This window comes from Malurus melanocephalus, unplaced genomic scaffold (assembly GCF_030028575.1).
Source record: "Malurus melanocephalus ecotype Western Australia unplaced genomic scaffold, MMel_1.1 scaffold_759, whole genome shotgun sequence".
Classification (NCBI taxonomy): domain Eukaryota; kingdom Metazoa; phylum Chordata; class Aves; order Passeriformes; family Maluridae; genus Malurus; species Malurus melanocephalus.
In genome coordinates this window covers 139,614-157,692 of record NW_026623991.1, presented here as the reverse complement: position 1 = coordinate 157,692, position 18,079 = coordinate 139,614, and the positions used below count along the sequence as shown (strand labels likewise).

Sequence of the window (18,079 nt, the reverse complement as noted above, 5' to 3'; positions counted from 1 at the left end):
ATTGTACACTCCTTTACCATTGTGATACCAGTTCTCTCCTAAAAGCTCTCATTAAGTTTGGGTAGGGACACCTGCCTTTTTCAGCCCTATCTTGTTTGCACTTTTTGGTCCCAATCCAAATCACACCACAGACGAAGCAATGATTTCAGCAGGCTTAAGAAAGAAGGAAAAATGTGATAGTTTCCAGATGAGTGTATTATACTAAATTTAACATGCCTTTTGGTACTTAGAATTTCCACTTTTCCCCCTTCCATTTATGTAATTAGAAATCAAGCRGCAGGAAACCATTCTTATTCCAACCTCAGCTGGGAAGGGCACAGGCTCCTTCCCACAAAGGGAAAAAGAGTTTTCCCTTCTGTCCTCACAAGATATTTTGCACAGCTTACATGGACAGGRTCAAAAATAGGTTTGGGATAATATATCTTTAATTTAATAAAGCAAAACAAATACAGATCCTTTACGTGGTGGTTATATGTGAATTTACATACACACATATATATACGCACATCAACACAGACAACAAGCAAGGCAGCTGTGAAAAGAACCAAAAAGTTAAGCTTTTCCCCCACTTGAAGAGCAAATTTAAATTTCACTTTTAAAACTGTGATTTGTGCACACTCACCCGTGTTGACTTCACATTAGTGAGCAAGAACTTTTGTTCTGATCATTCTCACTCTAGCAATAAAGGACACATTGAGAATCGATATCTACAATCAGTGTCTGAGTTCCAGGGCCAGAAGAACCACCTGATCACAGGCCACAGTAGCCCACGATGAGAATTAACTCTAGGAAGTCCTATTTGAGCTGAAGCAGAGCATTTAAGGTCAGGATGACTCGTTACCAGGGACACTAAATAAAAATTGAACCCAGCATCACGGCCCAGATGACACAGCAGGAGCTGAAGCAGGAGCTGAAGCTTTCCCTGCACGTTGACAGTCGCTATGTTCAGCGTTGCCACCACTTGTGGCTCTCCTGGGTCTTGCCCAGGCTGATGCTYCTGTCTCCAGCAGATCCCACTGCACCACACACACCGAGAACTCCATAAAAGCCATTTCCAAACCACAGAGGAGCTCTGGCTCCAAAGTACACAGTTCAAATTAAAAATTGGGGCTGGATAAAATGATTCAAAATGGGGAAACAAGAAAGATATCCTGTTTTCAATAAGCTGTGTTGACCTGACTGATGAATGCAGTCCAGCAAGGGAGGAGGTGGAAAAACAAGGACATGCTGGAGCAATGGTCCTGGATGGTATCATGCTCTGACAGTCTTAATGCTGCTCTGGCACTGCAGCTATTTTATTTCACAAGTCCTTTGCTCCAGGCGAGCTCCTCAGCGTCTGTTGACTCTGGGCATAGCTCAAACATGTTTCTCCAGAGTGTGGGATGCACAGAGCAGTGCCCAGGAGAGGTGGGGATGCAGGACTGCTGCAGGCCCACACCTCAGGCCTGTAAGATAAGGAGTTTCTCAAGCCCTCTGAACTCCAGGCTACCCCTCAGTCCATCCCCTTCCTTTCCTGGCATGGTTTAAAAAACAACTATCACACAACTTGTTTTCCTTTGTGTTTTCCTTTCTGGTGAGGAGTTATTCTATCACTGTTCCATCCATTAGCACTCACCATGCAGCAGAAGAGGCTTTCAATAAAGAGAATTTCTGTTTCATCCCACACCATTCCCTTTCCATCCTCAGACAYGCATTTACTCCTTGTGCTACACAGACAACACACAGCAAACGTGGGACAAAGCAAAGAGATCCTCGAGAGTCATCTCCATAGCTAGAAAATTGTGCTGAGTAAAGCAGCAGTGAAGACAAGATCCAGAGCCAGGGGAAGAGCAACAGACAACGAGCCAACAAGGCATCACAAGGAGCGGGGCAGATGGAAACAAGGGAGCACTTGGAGCAGTGTCTTGCCAAGGCAGTAAAGAGCTTTAAGTAGTTGTGACCCATTCCCAGATACTGAAACCTCTCTGTTCTCCCACGAAGAGGGGTGCAAAAACAATCAGCCTAAAGGGTAAGCTGAGAGCCAGATGGCATGAGGACGTGTTTCACTCACCCACTATCCTGGAAAGTTTCAAATGGGGTCACTCCATGACCCAAAGCTACAAGAGACAGCAGGGCCTTGCTGCATCCGTCACACAGTTTGGATTTACCCGTTTGGATTCTGCCTCTTCTGAGAGGACAAAATTCCAATTTTAAAGGGCAACTGTACAAACAGGACATAGGAGTATTTATATTCCTCTCCAAACACCGGCACAAGCAGCAGGGGTCGAGTGGGTGATTTATGAGGTGGGAATGCTTCTTTGAACTGGATGCTGGATGGGGGTTGCTCTCAGGAGCAGGGAGGAACAGACGATGGCTGGCTTTGCTGAGGAGCTCTCCCAGTGGCCCAGGTGGTCCCAGCTGCTGGCTACTCCAAATGAAGTTCTCTCCTTCCATTCTCCCTCTCTCTCACTCACATACAAAGTCAACACACCAGAGAAGGCCATTTTTCTTTTATTTATTTCCCAGAAGAGCTCTTCCTTGCACTTTTCAGACACGATACAAAACAAGCAACAGAACTTTGTTTCGTATACAGAAACAGTTTGTTGGAGTATAAAGAGTTACTGGTGATCGTTACTGAAGAATGTTGGCTTATTCCAGGGGCACTTCAGTATTCCTGAGGAATAATCATTGATTTCTCCTTCCTTCCCACTGGGATAGTCTTAGCCATTAGTCACTGTTCCTGTAAAGCAAGAAGGCTTATATTATTAAAAAGCCATTTGGGTTCCTTACATGGAAGGTGCTGCAGGATGTAAAGCAAGTCATGGAGTTCTGTAACATTTCCAGAGGGTACGGGAACATTTTCATCCTTTGCTAAAGCCAAAAGTTGTATATGGGGGAAAAGCAGCTATTTTCATGCCATGTTTTCATGCACAACCCTCCATTCTGATAAACTGAGTACTTCCAAAAMCCCCACATTATTGTTCAAATTAACTACTCACAGGCTGAAGGGAAATCAGATTGAAATCACAGCCAGAAAGGGCAAGAGGAAAGGCTGCAGTTGCCTTCTTGTGTTCTTGCACATCAACATAAATCCATATTCCTCTCAAAGTACAGGATTGTGGGGTTTGGGTGAWAATACAGGCTAACTAACCTGAAAAATAGGATATTTTCCATTTTGCAAGGAAATCTAGGGTGTGTTAATTCACAGCCATTGCATTTTAAACCCTGAAATAATTGTGACATGTTGATTTTAAATTCTGCTGAAGTCACAGTGAAATCCACTTGATCAAATTACTTAAAAAGCCCTCAGAATACCCTGACCACAAATTAGAACTTTTCTGCATTTTAAATACTCTTTTGGTCTAGGTGAATGGCTCCTCCACTGGAGTTAGTGTTCCATTATGGAATTTCTAACCCAAAGCACAGGCACTGTGATGATCCAAGTTACAGCCAGAACAGAAGCAAAGTCACTCTGACAGCTCCTGATTTTCTGGTATTGTGAAGGTCCTCTGCCCTCTCTCATTCTGCCTTTGGACTCGGAATTAAGAACTTGATCCTGAAGAATCAACAATCCCAACTGGATAAAGGCCTGAGTAACCTGGTCYGACCTCAGAGCTGACCCCCRTGACCTCCTTGAAGTCCTTTCCAACCCAAGTTCTCTTGTGATCCTATGAACTTGACAGGCTCAGGAAACTAGAAATAATTTCATCCAAGTTAATCTGTGTTACATTTCTCTCTAATAAAGCTGATTTTCTTCAAGATTCTCTCAGTTTGACAAGTTAGCATTTAAACAGAACTCATTTTTGTAAAGGAAATCCTACAGGGCTTAGTTATAACAAATTTTTCTAGGAAAAAAACAGATGAGTGATAAATGCAACAATATTTTCCATGTTCCTAACTAACAGAAATGAAATAATTTTGTTGTAATAACCCTGGAGCCATTATCCATGACATGACATTTTGGAGGGAATTAATGACATTAACCATTAGATGGCTTCATCCACATTTTCCCTCTCTCAGCCAGAGAAAGCCAYGGAGCCAGTGCACTGGAAACTATTTGTCTTGTGCCATGCTGGCATCTGAAGTGTCCCTCCARTTACCTCATGCTTCCAAGGACCACCCCTGCTCCAGAACACAGATTAGTCCTTAATCCAAACAAAATCCATTGCTAGGGTGACCGGACACTCAGTTGCTGCTGCCCAACATCCCTAGGAACAGCATCCCTGAATGAATAATGCTCTCTCAGAACATGAGAGCAGTGCATTTATCATTCACACCAAGACACAGACATGGCATACCAGCTTTTTTTTTTTGGAGACAAACTGGAGGAATGACCTCAGGATGGTGTGGAAAGCTAACACATTTTAATGTTAATAAATCTAGCCAGAAGAGCCACACAGATTTGCAGTTCTGGACAATAGCTGGCAATGCTGATGAACTGCATCCAAGTCAGTTTCTCTACATTGCAAAGATTTTATTTCTTGGAGAATCTTGTTATTATTTCCCTTTAACAGGCTGCTGGAGAAAATATTTGTAAGCAGGTATGTCTGGAAGGGCTACAGAATGTTGGCAAAAGCTCACTTGCCAGTAAATCTAAGGAGGACTGGGCTCAACTTGCWGCTCTAAGAGCATCAGGAAAAGCCTGAAAACACCTTCAGGTCACCAGCATCACACAGAGGAGAGACCCAGGAGGGATTTTTGCATTCTGTGTCCTGCAGGAAAAGCTGCTGCTAGAGTATTTTACCTTTCTGAAATGCTAACGTAACTGTAAATATGTCCTTGGTGGATGCCTCTCCACTGATGTGACTGAAATGATTTAACCAGGCCATGCCTTTGTGGATCCAAAACACACACAAACACTCTTGTTTTCCAGATGCCACAATGATAAATTATCGTGAGAACAGCCCCAACTTTGACACTTTGACACGTGAAAAATTAAGAAAATACTAATGGAGTCAGTTTGTGGACTGCTGCACTGCAGCCAGTTTGGGAGTGCAGAAATGGTTCCTGCTAATTAATCTGTTTTTAAGTATTTTACTTCAGCATGGTCAGTATTAATACTGAACTCATTAAAATTACACTCTTCAGAACTGATTACTGGGTATGCTTTTTTTCCAGGCTAACTACTACATTACTACTCAGACAAACAAGCCACAAAACTTACAAATGATCAGTGCTTTCACACTGAAAAAAAAACCAAAAAAAACCCAAAACCCCACGGAAGATCAAAGATCTGCTTCCACAGGCAGATCTACCTGACATGACYAGTGTAACTTTCAGTTTTTTCCTACCTCATGTCTTTTAAAGCCTGAAGAATCCTAGTATTTATTTTTCTGGTTTTCTGACATGTATTTTTATTGTGTTTTCAGGCTGTGGGAAAAGCTACCTGCAGGATCTGCTAAACTAATTCCATGTATTCAGTCCAGTAATTTTACTGTTAAACACACCAGATATTAAAATGCAGGGGAACATYTGAGCTTTGGCAACACAAGTTTCTTCCTACTCCTTTGGGAAAGGCAGAGGAATATCCATGTAAATGGMTATGCTGACTTATGGACAGTTACCAATCAATAGTGGGTGGCACTGATACTTACTTTTACAAATTTACCATGGAGAAGATATGGAGACTGGAAGTCGTGTTGACAATTGGAATAAGCCATTCCTAACCCCATCCCTGACCCAAATGCAATAGGCCATGTCTTTCCTGTGGAAGAGGCAAGTAGAGAGGAAACGAGTAAAGTCAAGGAGAGCTGTTTGTTATATATTGTTCTATAAGCACCAAGAAAGAATCAATTACTAGAAGATGCATTCAGGGCATTTTCAAGTTCTAAAATCCTTCAAACCAGCCCACTGCAGAAGAAGARGAGTTAACAGTAACACATGACATTTCTCTGAATTCTGGGTTTACTGAAAATGATTCTGTTCTAAAGCCCAACTGAAGAACCAAGCTCAGTGTTTAAGTCCTGGCAAGACTGGCATAAACTGCCATGTCTAGACACATGGCTCCAGTGATTTGGCTCAGATCTCCTGCAATTCCAGGATTTGAGCTGAGCACAGGAGGAGCTCAGGGAGGTGCCATGGATAACAACGTGTTACACAACAGCTAAAAGTTGAGGGAATTCCATTTCAACGGAAAAGACAGGACAAACAATGGAAGAATTGGTCTAACAAGCTGATTAACTTTTAYATGCCTCAAAGACTTTTAACTGCACCTACAACAGATGGAAAATGGGAAGCCAGGCAGCCAAGATTAATGCAGTGTACTTACTTTTGAAGAAGATGACTGAGAAAACGATTCCTAATCCAAATCCAGCACCTGTAAGAAGAAATGCAGTGAGTGAGGACTAAGATAAAGCAAAGCAATGGAAAACTATTTCGTTCTTTACAGTAATTCTTTATTCCAACTGAGGAATGAACATCAGACTATGACTATCCARCTACACGTTATTTACTTCAGCACACCAAAACAAAGAGTTCTTAAATAACAAATCTGAAAAAAACAATTCTTGTTTTCTTTTGTAACTGTAGGCAGCTAATTCAGATTAGAATCCCAACGTATGTAATAAGTACATTATCAGAAATATCTGGGAAACAAACCAGGCTCTCATCCCAGGGAAAGTTCCTGAATTTCTGTCACCATCTACAACACGGAATTAAAATTTATTTGGCTCATTGTCAGCAAATGAGAAACACTTAAATGAAAACTTAYTGTGTCCTTGAGCTTTAGATTCTGCAGATGAATATCTCATTGTATTTCGTTTATCTCACTACTTTAACTGCTTCAATGTGTGTCCTGAGGGCAGCAGAACTTTGAAGCTTTGTGTTACCCTATACCTTACAAAGAAAGCTCCAGGCTGCTTATCTTTCAYATCCACAACATTCATTATGGAGCATATTTAAACGCATTAGGAATGAATGACTTTTCACATCTTTATACTATATATCCAAATAACTGCAGCAGTTGAAACAAAATTATTCAGTGCCATTAAAAAACTCAGCATATTTWAAAATTATTTTGCTTTCCTTGGAAGGTGAGCTTGTGATTTTCTGCAAGAAGTCAGGCAAGCCTGCAAAACTCCTCTCAGGACCCAATAAATATAACAGTGGAAACTTGCATGTGAGTGGGCAAAATTTACTTTTAATTACGTCCACTAAAGACAAGAATTTTAGATAAGGCCTGGAAGTATGGAAGTTTGAAAAAGGAAATAAAATAATTAGTCATGCATATGCTTATTAAAAAAACCAAACCAAAACAAACCATCAGCTTCAGGTTTATTATGCAGCAAACATCCTGTTATGGGTTTCAATTCTCTCCTTTMAATACAAGAAATTTAATTTAAATATAATGAATTTGTTAATTAAAATAGATCCCTTTTTAATATTCCCAAAAGCACACAATCCTGTTGAATGCATTAGTAAGTGGGYTGAGTCCAGAACAATGCCAAGGAATCCTGTACCCCAGTGGCTCATAGGACGATGTTCACTTTTTAGAGTGTCCTTGTGCTCTTCAAACCTTTTTCCTTGTAAAAAATTGGTAGTTTCTGCTGAGGAACAGATTACTCTAAAAAACTTTGAAGATGCACCACCTCATAACTTCACTAAGCATCCCATGGTTTTTATTGATTACAAACCTCTGAATATTAGAACAGAGGTGGGCAAACATGATCTGAGCAAACCCCCTCCCATTCACTCTCTGTTAGGACTTYACTATCTGTATTTACTGAGAGCTGGAAATGGGAGTTGATTTGAAAAACCCTTTTCATTTTACTACAGATTTTCAGTTGTGCCAGAGGTAACTGCTTTACCAGGTCATGACAACTTTGGAGTAGGTTTACAAAACATGCAGGAAGAGCCCTGACCGCCCGCCAAGCGATCCTGACATAACTCCCCCAGACATTTCAGAGCCCGAGTGCTCATGGAAGGTCAGGTTTTCACTCTAATCATTTGCACAGCTAAGGGAAAGTCTCAGATCCTCAGATGTCTGCTCAGAGCGTCAGAGGGGTTTTGTGCTTTTCAGGCAGTAAGAGACACTCCTTGGAGCAGCTCGTTCAAAGCTGTGGCACTGAGMAGTGCTTGGCCACAGCCTGGAAGAGACATCAGGCCTTGCTCAGAGCCACAGCTCACCCCTCTAATCCCCCAGCCCCCTCCCAACAGAGCCTTCCTGCCGTACCTTTGCTATAGTCCAGATGCTGCTGCCTCTCCCCCAAYGTTTATGCCATTAAGGATAATTGCTATCTTCCAGAATTGATCCTGTTTAGTGCCCTGGCCCAGCTCCACTGCCAGCCTGCTCCTACAATCTGCAGTTGTGCCCCTTTGGTTTGGGCTGTGGCACATCAGGGCTGACAAGGACCTGCTGGGGGGAACTCTTTCTGTTCAGGCAGCACCAGACACTGTTTGAGCTGCCCAGTTCAACTCCCTGCCATGAGGGAGAGATCCTGGTCCTACATTTCCTGTCCCYGGGAAGATCCCCTCTGCCAATCCAAACAGCTTAGCTAATCAATTCAAAATTATTTACAGCATGACAAATCCTGCATCAYCACGATGCAGAGCCTGAGCAGTTTCTAATGTCACCACATTTTCCACGTTTTCAGTCAAACCCACATTCTTTTCACCAGCCTGGTGGTGAGCTGCTTCCTGTCTTGTCTTAAGAAAACCCTGCACTAAGGAAGCAGCTATAATTAATACAGTTTCTTTCCATTTACTTCCAGAAATTATCATTATCTCGTACTCACTTCACCTCCTTCAGATGTTCTCTCACATTACAGCCCCTCACTAAGGGCTCCACTCAGATGCCATCAATGCTGCTTCCTGTTGGCTATGGGGGAAGCTACAGGATACACTTAAAAGGTGAAAAATTTATTATTTATGTCAACTGCAATTCAGCCTAAGCCTAAAACACAAACTAGGCCTTCCCCCACACCAACACCACTGTTAAACAGATGTGCTCCAGCATGACTGATTTAGGAAAAAACATTCTTTCTTAAGAAAGCCTTTTCTAAGGCAGCTCATTCGAAGGGATTGCTCTTTGTGCAAATAACTTTTTATACAAAATTAGAGGTTATCACTGCCCCTTGTTCCAGTAGGAAGGAGTATACAGTGACAATTAGTACAAAAAGGTGGTAAGTTAGCTAAGACCTTGCTTTAAGTAATGACAATGCTACAGAGAAGTGAAGGAGATCTGACAYCTAATGGGTTTTGGCTTTCTGTACAAGAAGGCAGCTTGAGAAACAAAGCCAAAAAAGTTCCTTTGCTTTTCTCATCTCAAAGGCAGTTTGGTTCACTCCTCTCCTGACTGAGGCACAGACCACAGTGCTCAAAAGTGTCGTGATCACAACACCCTATCCATGAGAAACACCAGATCTGCCACTCACAGTAGCCAGTGCATCCACAGCATTTGCTCTTTTCTACTTGGTTTGAGCAGTTAGAAGTTGGTTTTAACTTAAACCCAGAACCTTMGGCTACATTTAATTCTTTAACCCGTCTGGTTAAGAACCTCTTTCTGTGGGAAGTCTGTCACTCATCTTCATTCCACTAGAAAGTATTTGTGGTTATGTGGTCATTTCCTGTGTCTCCAAGACCAAGGGGGAGCAAAACCATCTTGCCTTGGGAGCAAAGTAATGCATTTCACTTTAATTCTATATAAAGTTACACCAGAGATAAACAATGGCAGAGCTGATGATGAGTTTTACAGGTTTAAATTCTCACATGCTCCATTTCCTCTTAAAGAGGCAACATGTTGCTTCAAAGAGCCTCCCACCTGACCAGAGGACACTCCAGCTGTTCCTCTTACAGATCAGCATCTCCAGGCCAGGCTTTAACTTCATAACAATAAAACATGAAAGGTTTATCTTACAATAAAAACAAACGAACATGGAAAAGCAAAGGGCTTGATCCACGCCAGGCACATTTTCCCTCCCTTTCTTGCATGACAGACTCTTTGGAGGAAAAGGCCACAGGAAAGAGTACAACCCATTTTTCACCTTCTCTGACAGTTTAAAATGTTTAACTAGAAAAACAGCCTCTTCCACCCCACATCCATCACTTCAGCCTAAACTCATTTACAGTGTCAACAGGGGACGGGACAGTTGTGTGGACACCTCACCCCTGCTCCCCACTACGCATCCCAGCCACACAGACCAGCACAGCCACACGGAATTAGCATTAGGCAGCAAGCCCAGGCGCCAAAACTTTCTCGTTCTACTTTTTTTGGCTCTTACACCTTCCAAGAAAAACGTCCCAGTACCTCCAATCAATCTAACACACAGGAGAGCACGCGCTGTATACCCAACAGGACATCATAAAAGTGTCTCGGAGAGAAACACAAATCTTCAGGATGGGCTCCTGCCCCASAAGAACATCAGGGAAAAGCTTTTTCTATAAATTTAATCAACAGTCGCTCCAACAGTGATACTACACGATTCTTTCCTAGGCTACCCAAGTAGCTACAGGCTGAGGCAGCTATTAACACAGCCACACCTAGGTGTACTTTGCTTCAATAGCTTGAAACTTAAAATAGAAGGATTAAAATATGCTCACTGACATCTGGCAGATGTGTTGCTGTTACTATAGCAGCTGGAAGGTTTTCAGTTACTTAATCCTAAAAAAAACCCTATTATTTTCCTTTGCCATTCCACACACACTAATACAAAACTGAGAGCTTCAGCCTCCAATCCCAYTCTGACAAGATACATAAAGAATTGTTTTGCAAAAATGTGGAGGAAAGCCACCTTCACACACCAGGGCCTTCACAGGGCAGCACTTAGCACTAGTTAGAAATCCGAGACCATGAAATCACTTATTTACGGAGAGAATTAATTTTAAGCAGACTCTTTGCAAGGTCTTAGTGGCAGGAATCAGAGTTTCTTCAAACACCAACTTTGAAGCTTTCATTCCCATCTCCCCTGTGGTGTGGATTGTTTGCAGAGCAGACAGAAAAATGAACATGGACACTAGAAGAAAACATGGTGAAATTTTATACCAAGTACTCAAGAAAGAAGCGGAAAAAGTGCGATTTTTTTGTCTTCTACCATCTGACTGTAGKAACACAGAAAATTTGGAATAACAGAATATGAATATCCAATCATTATAATCAAAAATTCCAACATGCTTTCAGAGGCTGCTTTCACCCTTAAGCAGGTCAGGTCAAGCGCTGCTCGAAGGCAAACCTTGGGTAAACATCAGCACTRCTGCAGAGGCACAGGCAGCAGCAGGAAGGGCCCATGATCTCCCAAGGACTCACAATGACACTGGACCAGAAATTCAACCTCACCCCAAGTGAATGAACTGTGACACCTAAGGGCACACACATTTCCTCCCTCCTTTAAAAGGGGAAGGGGAGAGGAGTGGAAGTTGCTCTCTGAAGAGACAGTGCAACTTCTCTGTGAGGGTGGGGAGGCCCTGGCACAGGGTACCCAGAGAAGCTGMAGCTGTCCCATCCCTAAAAGTGTCCCAGGCCAGGTTGGATGGGGCTTGGAGCAACCTGGGAGAGTGGAAGGGGACCCTGCCCATGACAGGGGATGGAATGGGATGAGCTTTAAGATGCCTCCCAACCCAAATCATTCTGGGATTCTATGATCAATATTGCACCAAGCTTTTAGATAAATCAGGGTTGTGCTTGCTTTAGACCCTCATGTATAAAGAATCAGCAAGATTCTCCTAACACAGAAAAAAATACACCCCTGACAGGAAACTTTACCTCGTGTGACTGCAATTAAATGGTCTGCTAGTAAAAACAGTAACATTGCTGAAAAGAAGGATTTAGCAGGAGTAAACACACCCACACTCAGGGCTTTTGCAGCCCAGCTACGAGGGATGGCAATGCTGCTGCTTCACACCCACCCAGCACAGGCTGGCCAGCACTGACGTCTGCTGGCCCAGCTCAGAAACAGAGGCAATTGAGAGCGAGAAGAGTTTCAGGGGCATCTCGCTGGCAGGAATGACATGGAATGGAGCCTGATCCTTCTCAAACCTCTCACTATYCATTTATTATCACCAAAGATGTGCCAGCAGCCCAGAAAGGATTTTCTCAGAGAACTGTTTCTGATAAAAAAAAAACAACAAAGTCTCACCTACTGCTGTAGGTCCACCTACTGTTGTAACATCTCAAAGACCAATCTTCAGGATATCCCTTGCCTACAGKCTCTTTCCCTGAGCACTGCCACTGCGTGCCACCTCCAAAAAAGRCAAAGCTGGCATCTTATCAATGCACTAATGCAGAGGTCCAGGAAGTCATGGYATTTTGGACTCATTTCCCGTGAAGCAGAGCTCAGGAGGTCTGGGGTTTGCAAAGGGTGCACTAGCAGATGGATATCCCAGCTCTTCTCTCAGGTTCTCTTGCTCCAAAGAGCAAAGTCCACCAAGAACAGGCTGGCACAGCTGGTTGGGCACACCTCAGCAGGGCACAGCCCCCTGACTCACCCAGAGTGCCAGCCAAGAGGAACAGCAGGGTGCAATGCAGTTAGGAGAGGACCTGGATTCCTAAAGATTTCCCTCTCTTTTTCWTCCAACAGAAGACAATACCCCCTTAATTTGTATGTGGTCATCATGTTCAGAGCTCTGCTAACATCATAACTAAATATTGCTGTTACATTTTTTGATTAAAAGCCTTTTCTCAGAACAGCATTTGCCCATCTCTTCCAAAGAAAACATTTTTTGTTGCCTGTGCYGCCTCCCTGCACAGCCTGAGCCGTGAGCAGTTAATATTTACACTRCTTGGTCTGCTGCAAGACACAACTAGTAAAGCTGGATCCCCTGTATGACAAGGGAAAATATCTTGGGGCTCCAACAAAGCTCACACAACAATGCAGTTGTGTGCTCATATAATATCCATGTTCTCCAGCCTTAAAAACAAAACCCCAAAGGCAGAACAAGACTTCTGACCTGGTAGCTAAGACAGGATGGCCATGATACAACTGCCAAGCAAAAAAAACACTTCAAAACAGGAATTTCAGGATTTTTGTATATTTAGACAAAGTCTAATCCAGTTTTCAGAAAGTATAATCAAGTTTTATCATTATATAGACTGACTTTATCCTATTCATAACCATGTGAAGGATTATTTAAAAATACTGACATTGCAATCCATACAATGTTTCTTTCTGAAATATCCAATCTGTGGAATGACACAAACAATACAATTTCACCCTTGCCATTAACAGAACAGCTATTCAAGAAGGCCAGATGATGCAAGCCAGAAGAAATCATGTTAACAGTTGCAGGAGAATTCAAAGTGCCCTTTCTCTTAAAAAAAAATCCCTATTAAATGGAAATTAGAAGCATTTTATTTTCAGATGTCAAAACAGAGGATTAGAGGAAAATGAACATCACTACGCTGGGTTATTTACAAGCTTCCAGGCTGAATTTTGGTCAATCACAGACATACATCAAAACATTTCTGTCCTGAAAAAAAATGAACTTCAACGCAGCAACTTCACACATGCAAGTCAAGAAGCAAACAGCTTCCCCAGGATTACCTTCCAGTGTCAGGGAAATTACAATGTTCAACTCATTTAAAACAACAGCAGTTCCTAAACAAACCAAGACATGCGGGCACATAAACCTCCCTCCCTTCCACACATACTCTTTATTGCCTCTGTGTCCCCTAGAAACAGCACATAATACTAATTTGTCCAAAATTACAGCCTTTCAGCAAACAACACCTCTGTCAGTCTTTTGTGAGTAATTGTCTTTCCAAATAAACAGGCATGAACTATCAATCAGTTAAACAAGCAAACCAACCCTTTGAACGGGGTTTGGAACCTGCAGGATGGAGGAAGACCACAAAACTGTTTACTTCATCATCCCTCCTCTGCAGGGCTCTCCTGATGAAAAAGAAAAAATGGTTGTGAAGGCTGGGGAGGACACAGGAGTTGAGAAAGGTTTGCAAGCTGGGAAGGAAAAGAAAGCCAAGTAGTTCAAGTCTCTCTTCCCACACCCCAAACAAACAACTTTTCTATAAGAAGGTAACAAGCAGCTTTTCTGCACGAAAAATCTCTTCAGAATGAAAAAAAAAAAAAATAAAAATCAGAAATTATTTAAATGACTCCCTGGATGAAAAACCTCGAGAATGGTGCAAAGCCAGAGCCAGCAGGACCTGGATTGTCCATCTGGTCAGGCAAGAAAGCACAACCCAGCCCCCTGCACACAAACACTGTGCTCASAACTACATTTGGAATGGAAGAGGAACAAAACCACCCAGACACAGCCTCATCATTAGCAAAATAAATAAATACCAGTCCTAAYAAAAAGGAGGTGACCACAAACTCCATTTAACAATGGCCCAATGTTTTACACAGGCATAAAAAGGTTTACTCACTCTTTGAAATTAAATACTGCCTTAACAACACCTGACAACATCCTCTGTTTGCAACTAACGGAAAAAAAGTTAATACTAAATTATACAAGATGTACACAGGTAGTGACCAAGAGCTSAAAAACATAATACAGCATTTCAAAAGATGCAACACAAGATAAATATTTATTTTGGAAGTTAAAGTGGCAGGAGATCAAGTTTTTTTCAGGAGCTTGGTCTCCARTTAAAACAGTATTGCACAACTACAAACAACAGAGCTAACAACAAACCACAGCTTACGCAGCATAGTGGGAATCCTGACGGGCTAAGGACAGACTGCACAGCCCCCAGCTGGAATTTAAAACCAGATTATTGCTAATAAAGCCAGCCTGGGAGCWCTACCTCCCCTTCTCCCTCTTTTCTGTCTCCCATGTCCCTCCAGCCCTCAAACTAATCCACAGGACTTATCTGTCCACAGTTCTCACAGACACTGGGAAATGTCCTGCATGCAAGGCTCCAGAAATTCAGCGGTTTCCTTTATTTAGAGAGTCTGGAATKGGAAAACACTGGGCTAATCACAATGTTTGTTTTTCCCCAGCCATTGGCTGGAAATATCTCCCCGGCTGTAGCACTCAGGAAGGATGTAAAGGAGCGTTTGGGAAGGAAACTGCAGCCACCAAAGGGAAAAGTTTAACAAAATAATTAAGAAGTTTACCAAATGCTATATCCCATGTAACAAGCAACTAAATTCTCAAGTAAAAAAGTTTACTTTCTTTCCTTCTTTCTTTCCAGTACAAAACTGCCTTTAGTAATTTATTGGAAACTCCAACAAACTTTGCAGTAGTATTACAAAACCAATCAACACAACCAACTCGTGGTTTTAATGTCCGTGCAGAGAAAACAATCATTCCCACTGGGACACCACAGAAAAATTTGTGTTGTCAGCACACAGCTCATGAAGGAGCTTGCCAGTACAAATGCTTCAGTTACTGATCAATTATAAAAGCACAYAAACCAGGAAAGTGCCCTCACACATGAAGAGAAACATGTGTGTGAGCCCATCCCCTGGGTCCAGTGCTAGGATAACGAGCTGCAGCCTCACATGACTTTCATGGGCAGTCTGGTGAACAACAGGAATTTGTCTGAGTTCTCTATTCAGCATCCTCACACTGGAGCACCAGAGCACAAGGCAAAGCAGGTTCTCTTTCTTCTAGTGCCATTTTAGGAGGGAAGAAAACACTGAATCAAAATGAAAGGCCCGCTGAAGAGTCAGGCTGCACGGGGTGCCCCTCAAGAGGAGTGCAGGTCACTGACACCAAGCTCAGTGGTGCAGACACACGTGAAGGACAGGGCCATCCAGAGGGATCTGTGCAAATTCAAGCAGTGRCCCATGGGAATCCCATGAGGTTTAACAGGAGCTGGTGCTACATATGGGTCAGGGTAACCCCCAGCATCAATCCAGGCTGAGGGACGAAGAGATCAGGAGCAGCTCTAGGGAGAAGCACCTGGGGGTGCTGRTAGGTGAGAGCTGAATATGACCCAGCCCAAAAACTCCCCATGCCCTGGGCTGATCCCCAGTGTAGGCAGCAGAGATGGGAGGATTCTGCCCCAGTGCTGGAGCCCAGCWTGGGAAGGAYGTGGAGCTGCTGGAGAGAGTCCAGAGGAGGCATCAGGATGATGAGACGGATGGAGCAACTCTGCTGGGAGGAAAGGCTGAGAGAATTGGGATTGTTTAGCCTGGAAAAAAKAAGGTTTTGGGGTGACCTAATTGCAGCCTTCCAGTACCTGAAGGGAGCTGACAGAAAAGGTGGAAAGACACTGTTTACAAGGGCGTGCAGTGACAGGACAAGGGGCAATGGCTTTCTATGGCCAGAGGGCAGAGTTAGGTTGGATAATGGGAAAAACTTCTTTCCTGTGAGAATGGTGAGACCCTGGCATAGGCTGCCCAGAGGAGCTGTGGCTGCCCCATCCCTAAAAGTGTCCCAGGCCAGGYTGGACAGGGCTTGCAGCACCCTGGGATARTAGGAGGTGTCTCTGCCCATGGCAGAGGGTGGAATGGGATGAGCTTTAAGGTCCCTTCCAGCAAAACCAGTCTGTGATTCTGTGAAATCAGCCCTGGATCCACTTCTTTCAGCCACCAGGACAGAGGATGTACAGGATTCCGACATGTACAGCTGCAGCATGGAACTTGTTCTTGCTGTTCTTGTTTATAATTTGGCATACTTAATATTTTATGATAAAGCAACCAATGCTATGGAAACATAAACATATCCAGAAATGTTTGTCAGACAAACCTGAATAGAATTTCATAAGGAAAAACACTGCTCTGGAGCACTTGACACTTTTCAAAGGTCTGTTATAAACAATGGAAGTTTCAGTTTACTTAAAATTATTAAACATCTTTTCTAATGGAAAAGTATTAGGCAACTAAAACCCCCAAGTTCCTCATCAGCTTTCAAGMACAAGGCCACGGCAGCAACAAGAAATAAACATTCACATTTCCCAGATATTATTTACGGTTCTAAAAGAGACATCTGCACCAACATGGAACAGATACCTTTTGTGTCAGACACTGCACTTCTTGCTCTATACGTTGCGTTTAAAGATTTGGGTTTGTAAACACATTTTGTGAAGGCACAAGCTCTGCCTGGTGTCACTCTGCAGCCGATCACAGGGCGAGCACGGATCTGCCACCACCACCTCTAAAACTCACAGTACTTAGTGAAACCTCGTGAACGGTTTGTAGCCGAAAACTGAGGCGTGTGCACAGCCCTCAATTCAAGGAGAAATAAATAGGGAAAAATGCAAGAGAACTGGTCCCCTCCTTAASGAAAAGGCAGAACTACAGGGCTGGGACACGGACGGCGCTTCTCAATGTCACACTCCACACACGCTGTACCAAGTAACACGTGCCAAAGCTCTCAGCGTGTCACGCTGCCTATTGCTTTTAATAAACGCAGCCCCCCTCGCACACGGAGTGATGTGAACAGCTCTGCACAGACTGATTTCAAACCCACCGYCGCAGCGAAGCCGAAGGTGGCCAAGGTCGCGGCACGACAGGACCCGGTCGTGCCTGCCCGGCGCTCATTCATTCCGGCCAGGAGGCCTCCCAGATTTCCTACGGAGCCCAGATTTCCCACGGAAACCTCTAACCTTCAATACAGGGAGTAACCAGAGGTCAAACGCGCCCGGACCGCGGTAAGCCGGGGCCGGGCCGGGACACGGAGCTGGGAGCGGGCCCGGCGGGGGTCCGAGCCCGCGGCCAAGGTCACCTTGCCAGGCCCGGGGTCGCCGGCTCAACCCGACGCCGGGGGCAGCGCAAACGGCGGATCCTCCGGACACCCCTCATCCCTCCCGGGCCCACAGCCGGCTTGAGGCGAGCCCAGGGCGGCGGGGGGCAGTGGGCCCCACACTGCGGGGACGCGGCGGCGGCCGCTCCTTCAGCTCCGGGAAGCCCGGGAGACCACCGTGGCTCTTCCCCGGACCCTCCCGCTCCGCCGTGCCCTCGCCATCCTTACCCAGTTTGACGGCGGAGTCCGCCACACACCGGTCCCACTTCCTGCCYAGGTCGCCCTCCGACGCCATCTTGCCCGTCCCCTCACCTCCTCCCCCGCGCAACTCTCGCGATATCTGGTGCTCCACCTATCGCCCGCGCCCGCAAATCTCGCGAGATTTCCRCTATCGTTGCCATGGTAACCGGCGGGAGGGCGTCATGGCCGCCGCGCCCGACCTTGGGCCCGGCCCAAAATCCCCTTTTTCCCCGTAGGATCCGGCCCAAACCGCCGTTTCCCCCAGTAAGACCGGGTTCGC

The 18,079-nt window shown here is 44.3% G+C and overlaps 1 protein-coding gene across 1 annotated transcript; it reads right to left on the bottom strand.

Moving 5' to 3' along the window:
* Positions 1 to 424: 424 nt before the first annotated feature.
* On the bottom strand, positions 425 to 17,893 carry MICOS10 (mitochondrial contact site and cristae organizing system subunit 10). Its single transcript, XM_057384965.1, has 4 exons — positions 17,788 to 17,893; positions 6,248 to 6,295; positions 5,574 to 5,683; positions 425 to 2,719 (listed from the first exon to the last, which is right to left on the bottom strand). Exons 1-4 carry the CDS (start codon positions 17,852 to 17,854, stop codon positions 2,711 to 2,713), a joined length of 234 nt encoding a protein of 77 aa, XP_057240948.1. The 5' UTR covers positions 17,855 to 17,893; the 3' UTR covers positions 425 to 2,710.
* Between the last annotated feature and the right edge of the window lie 186 nt (positions 17,894 to 18,079).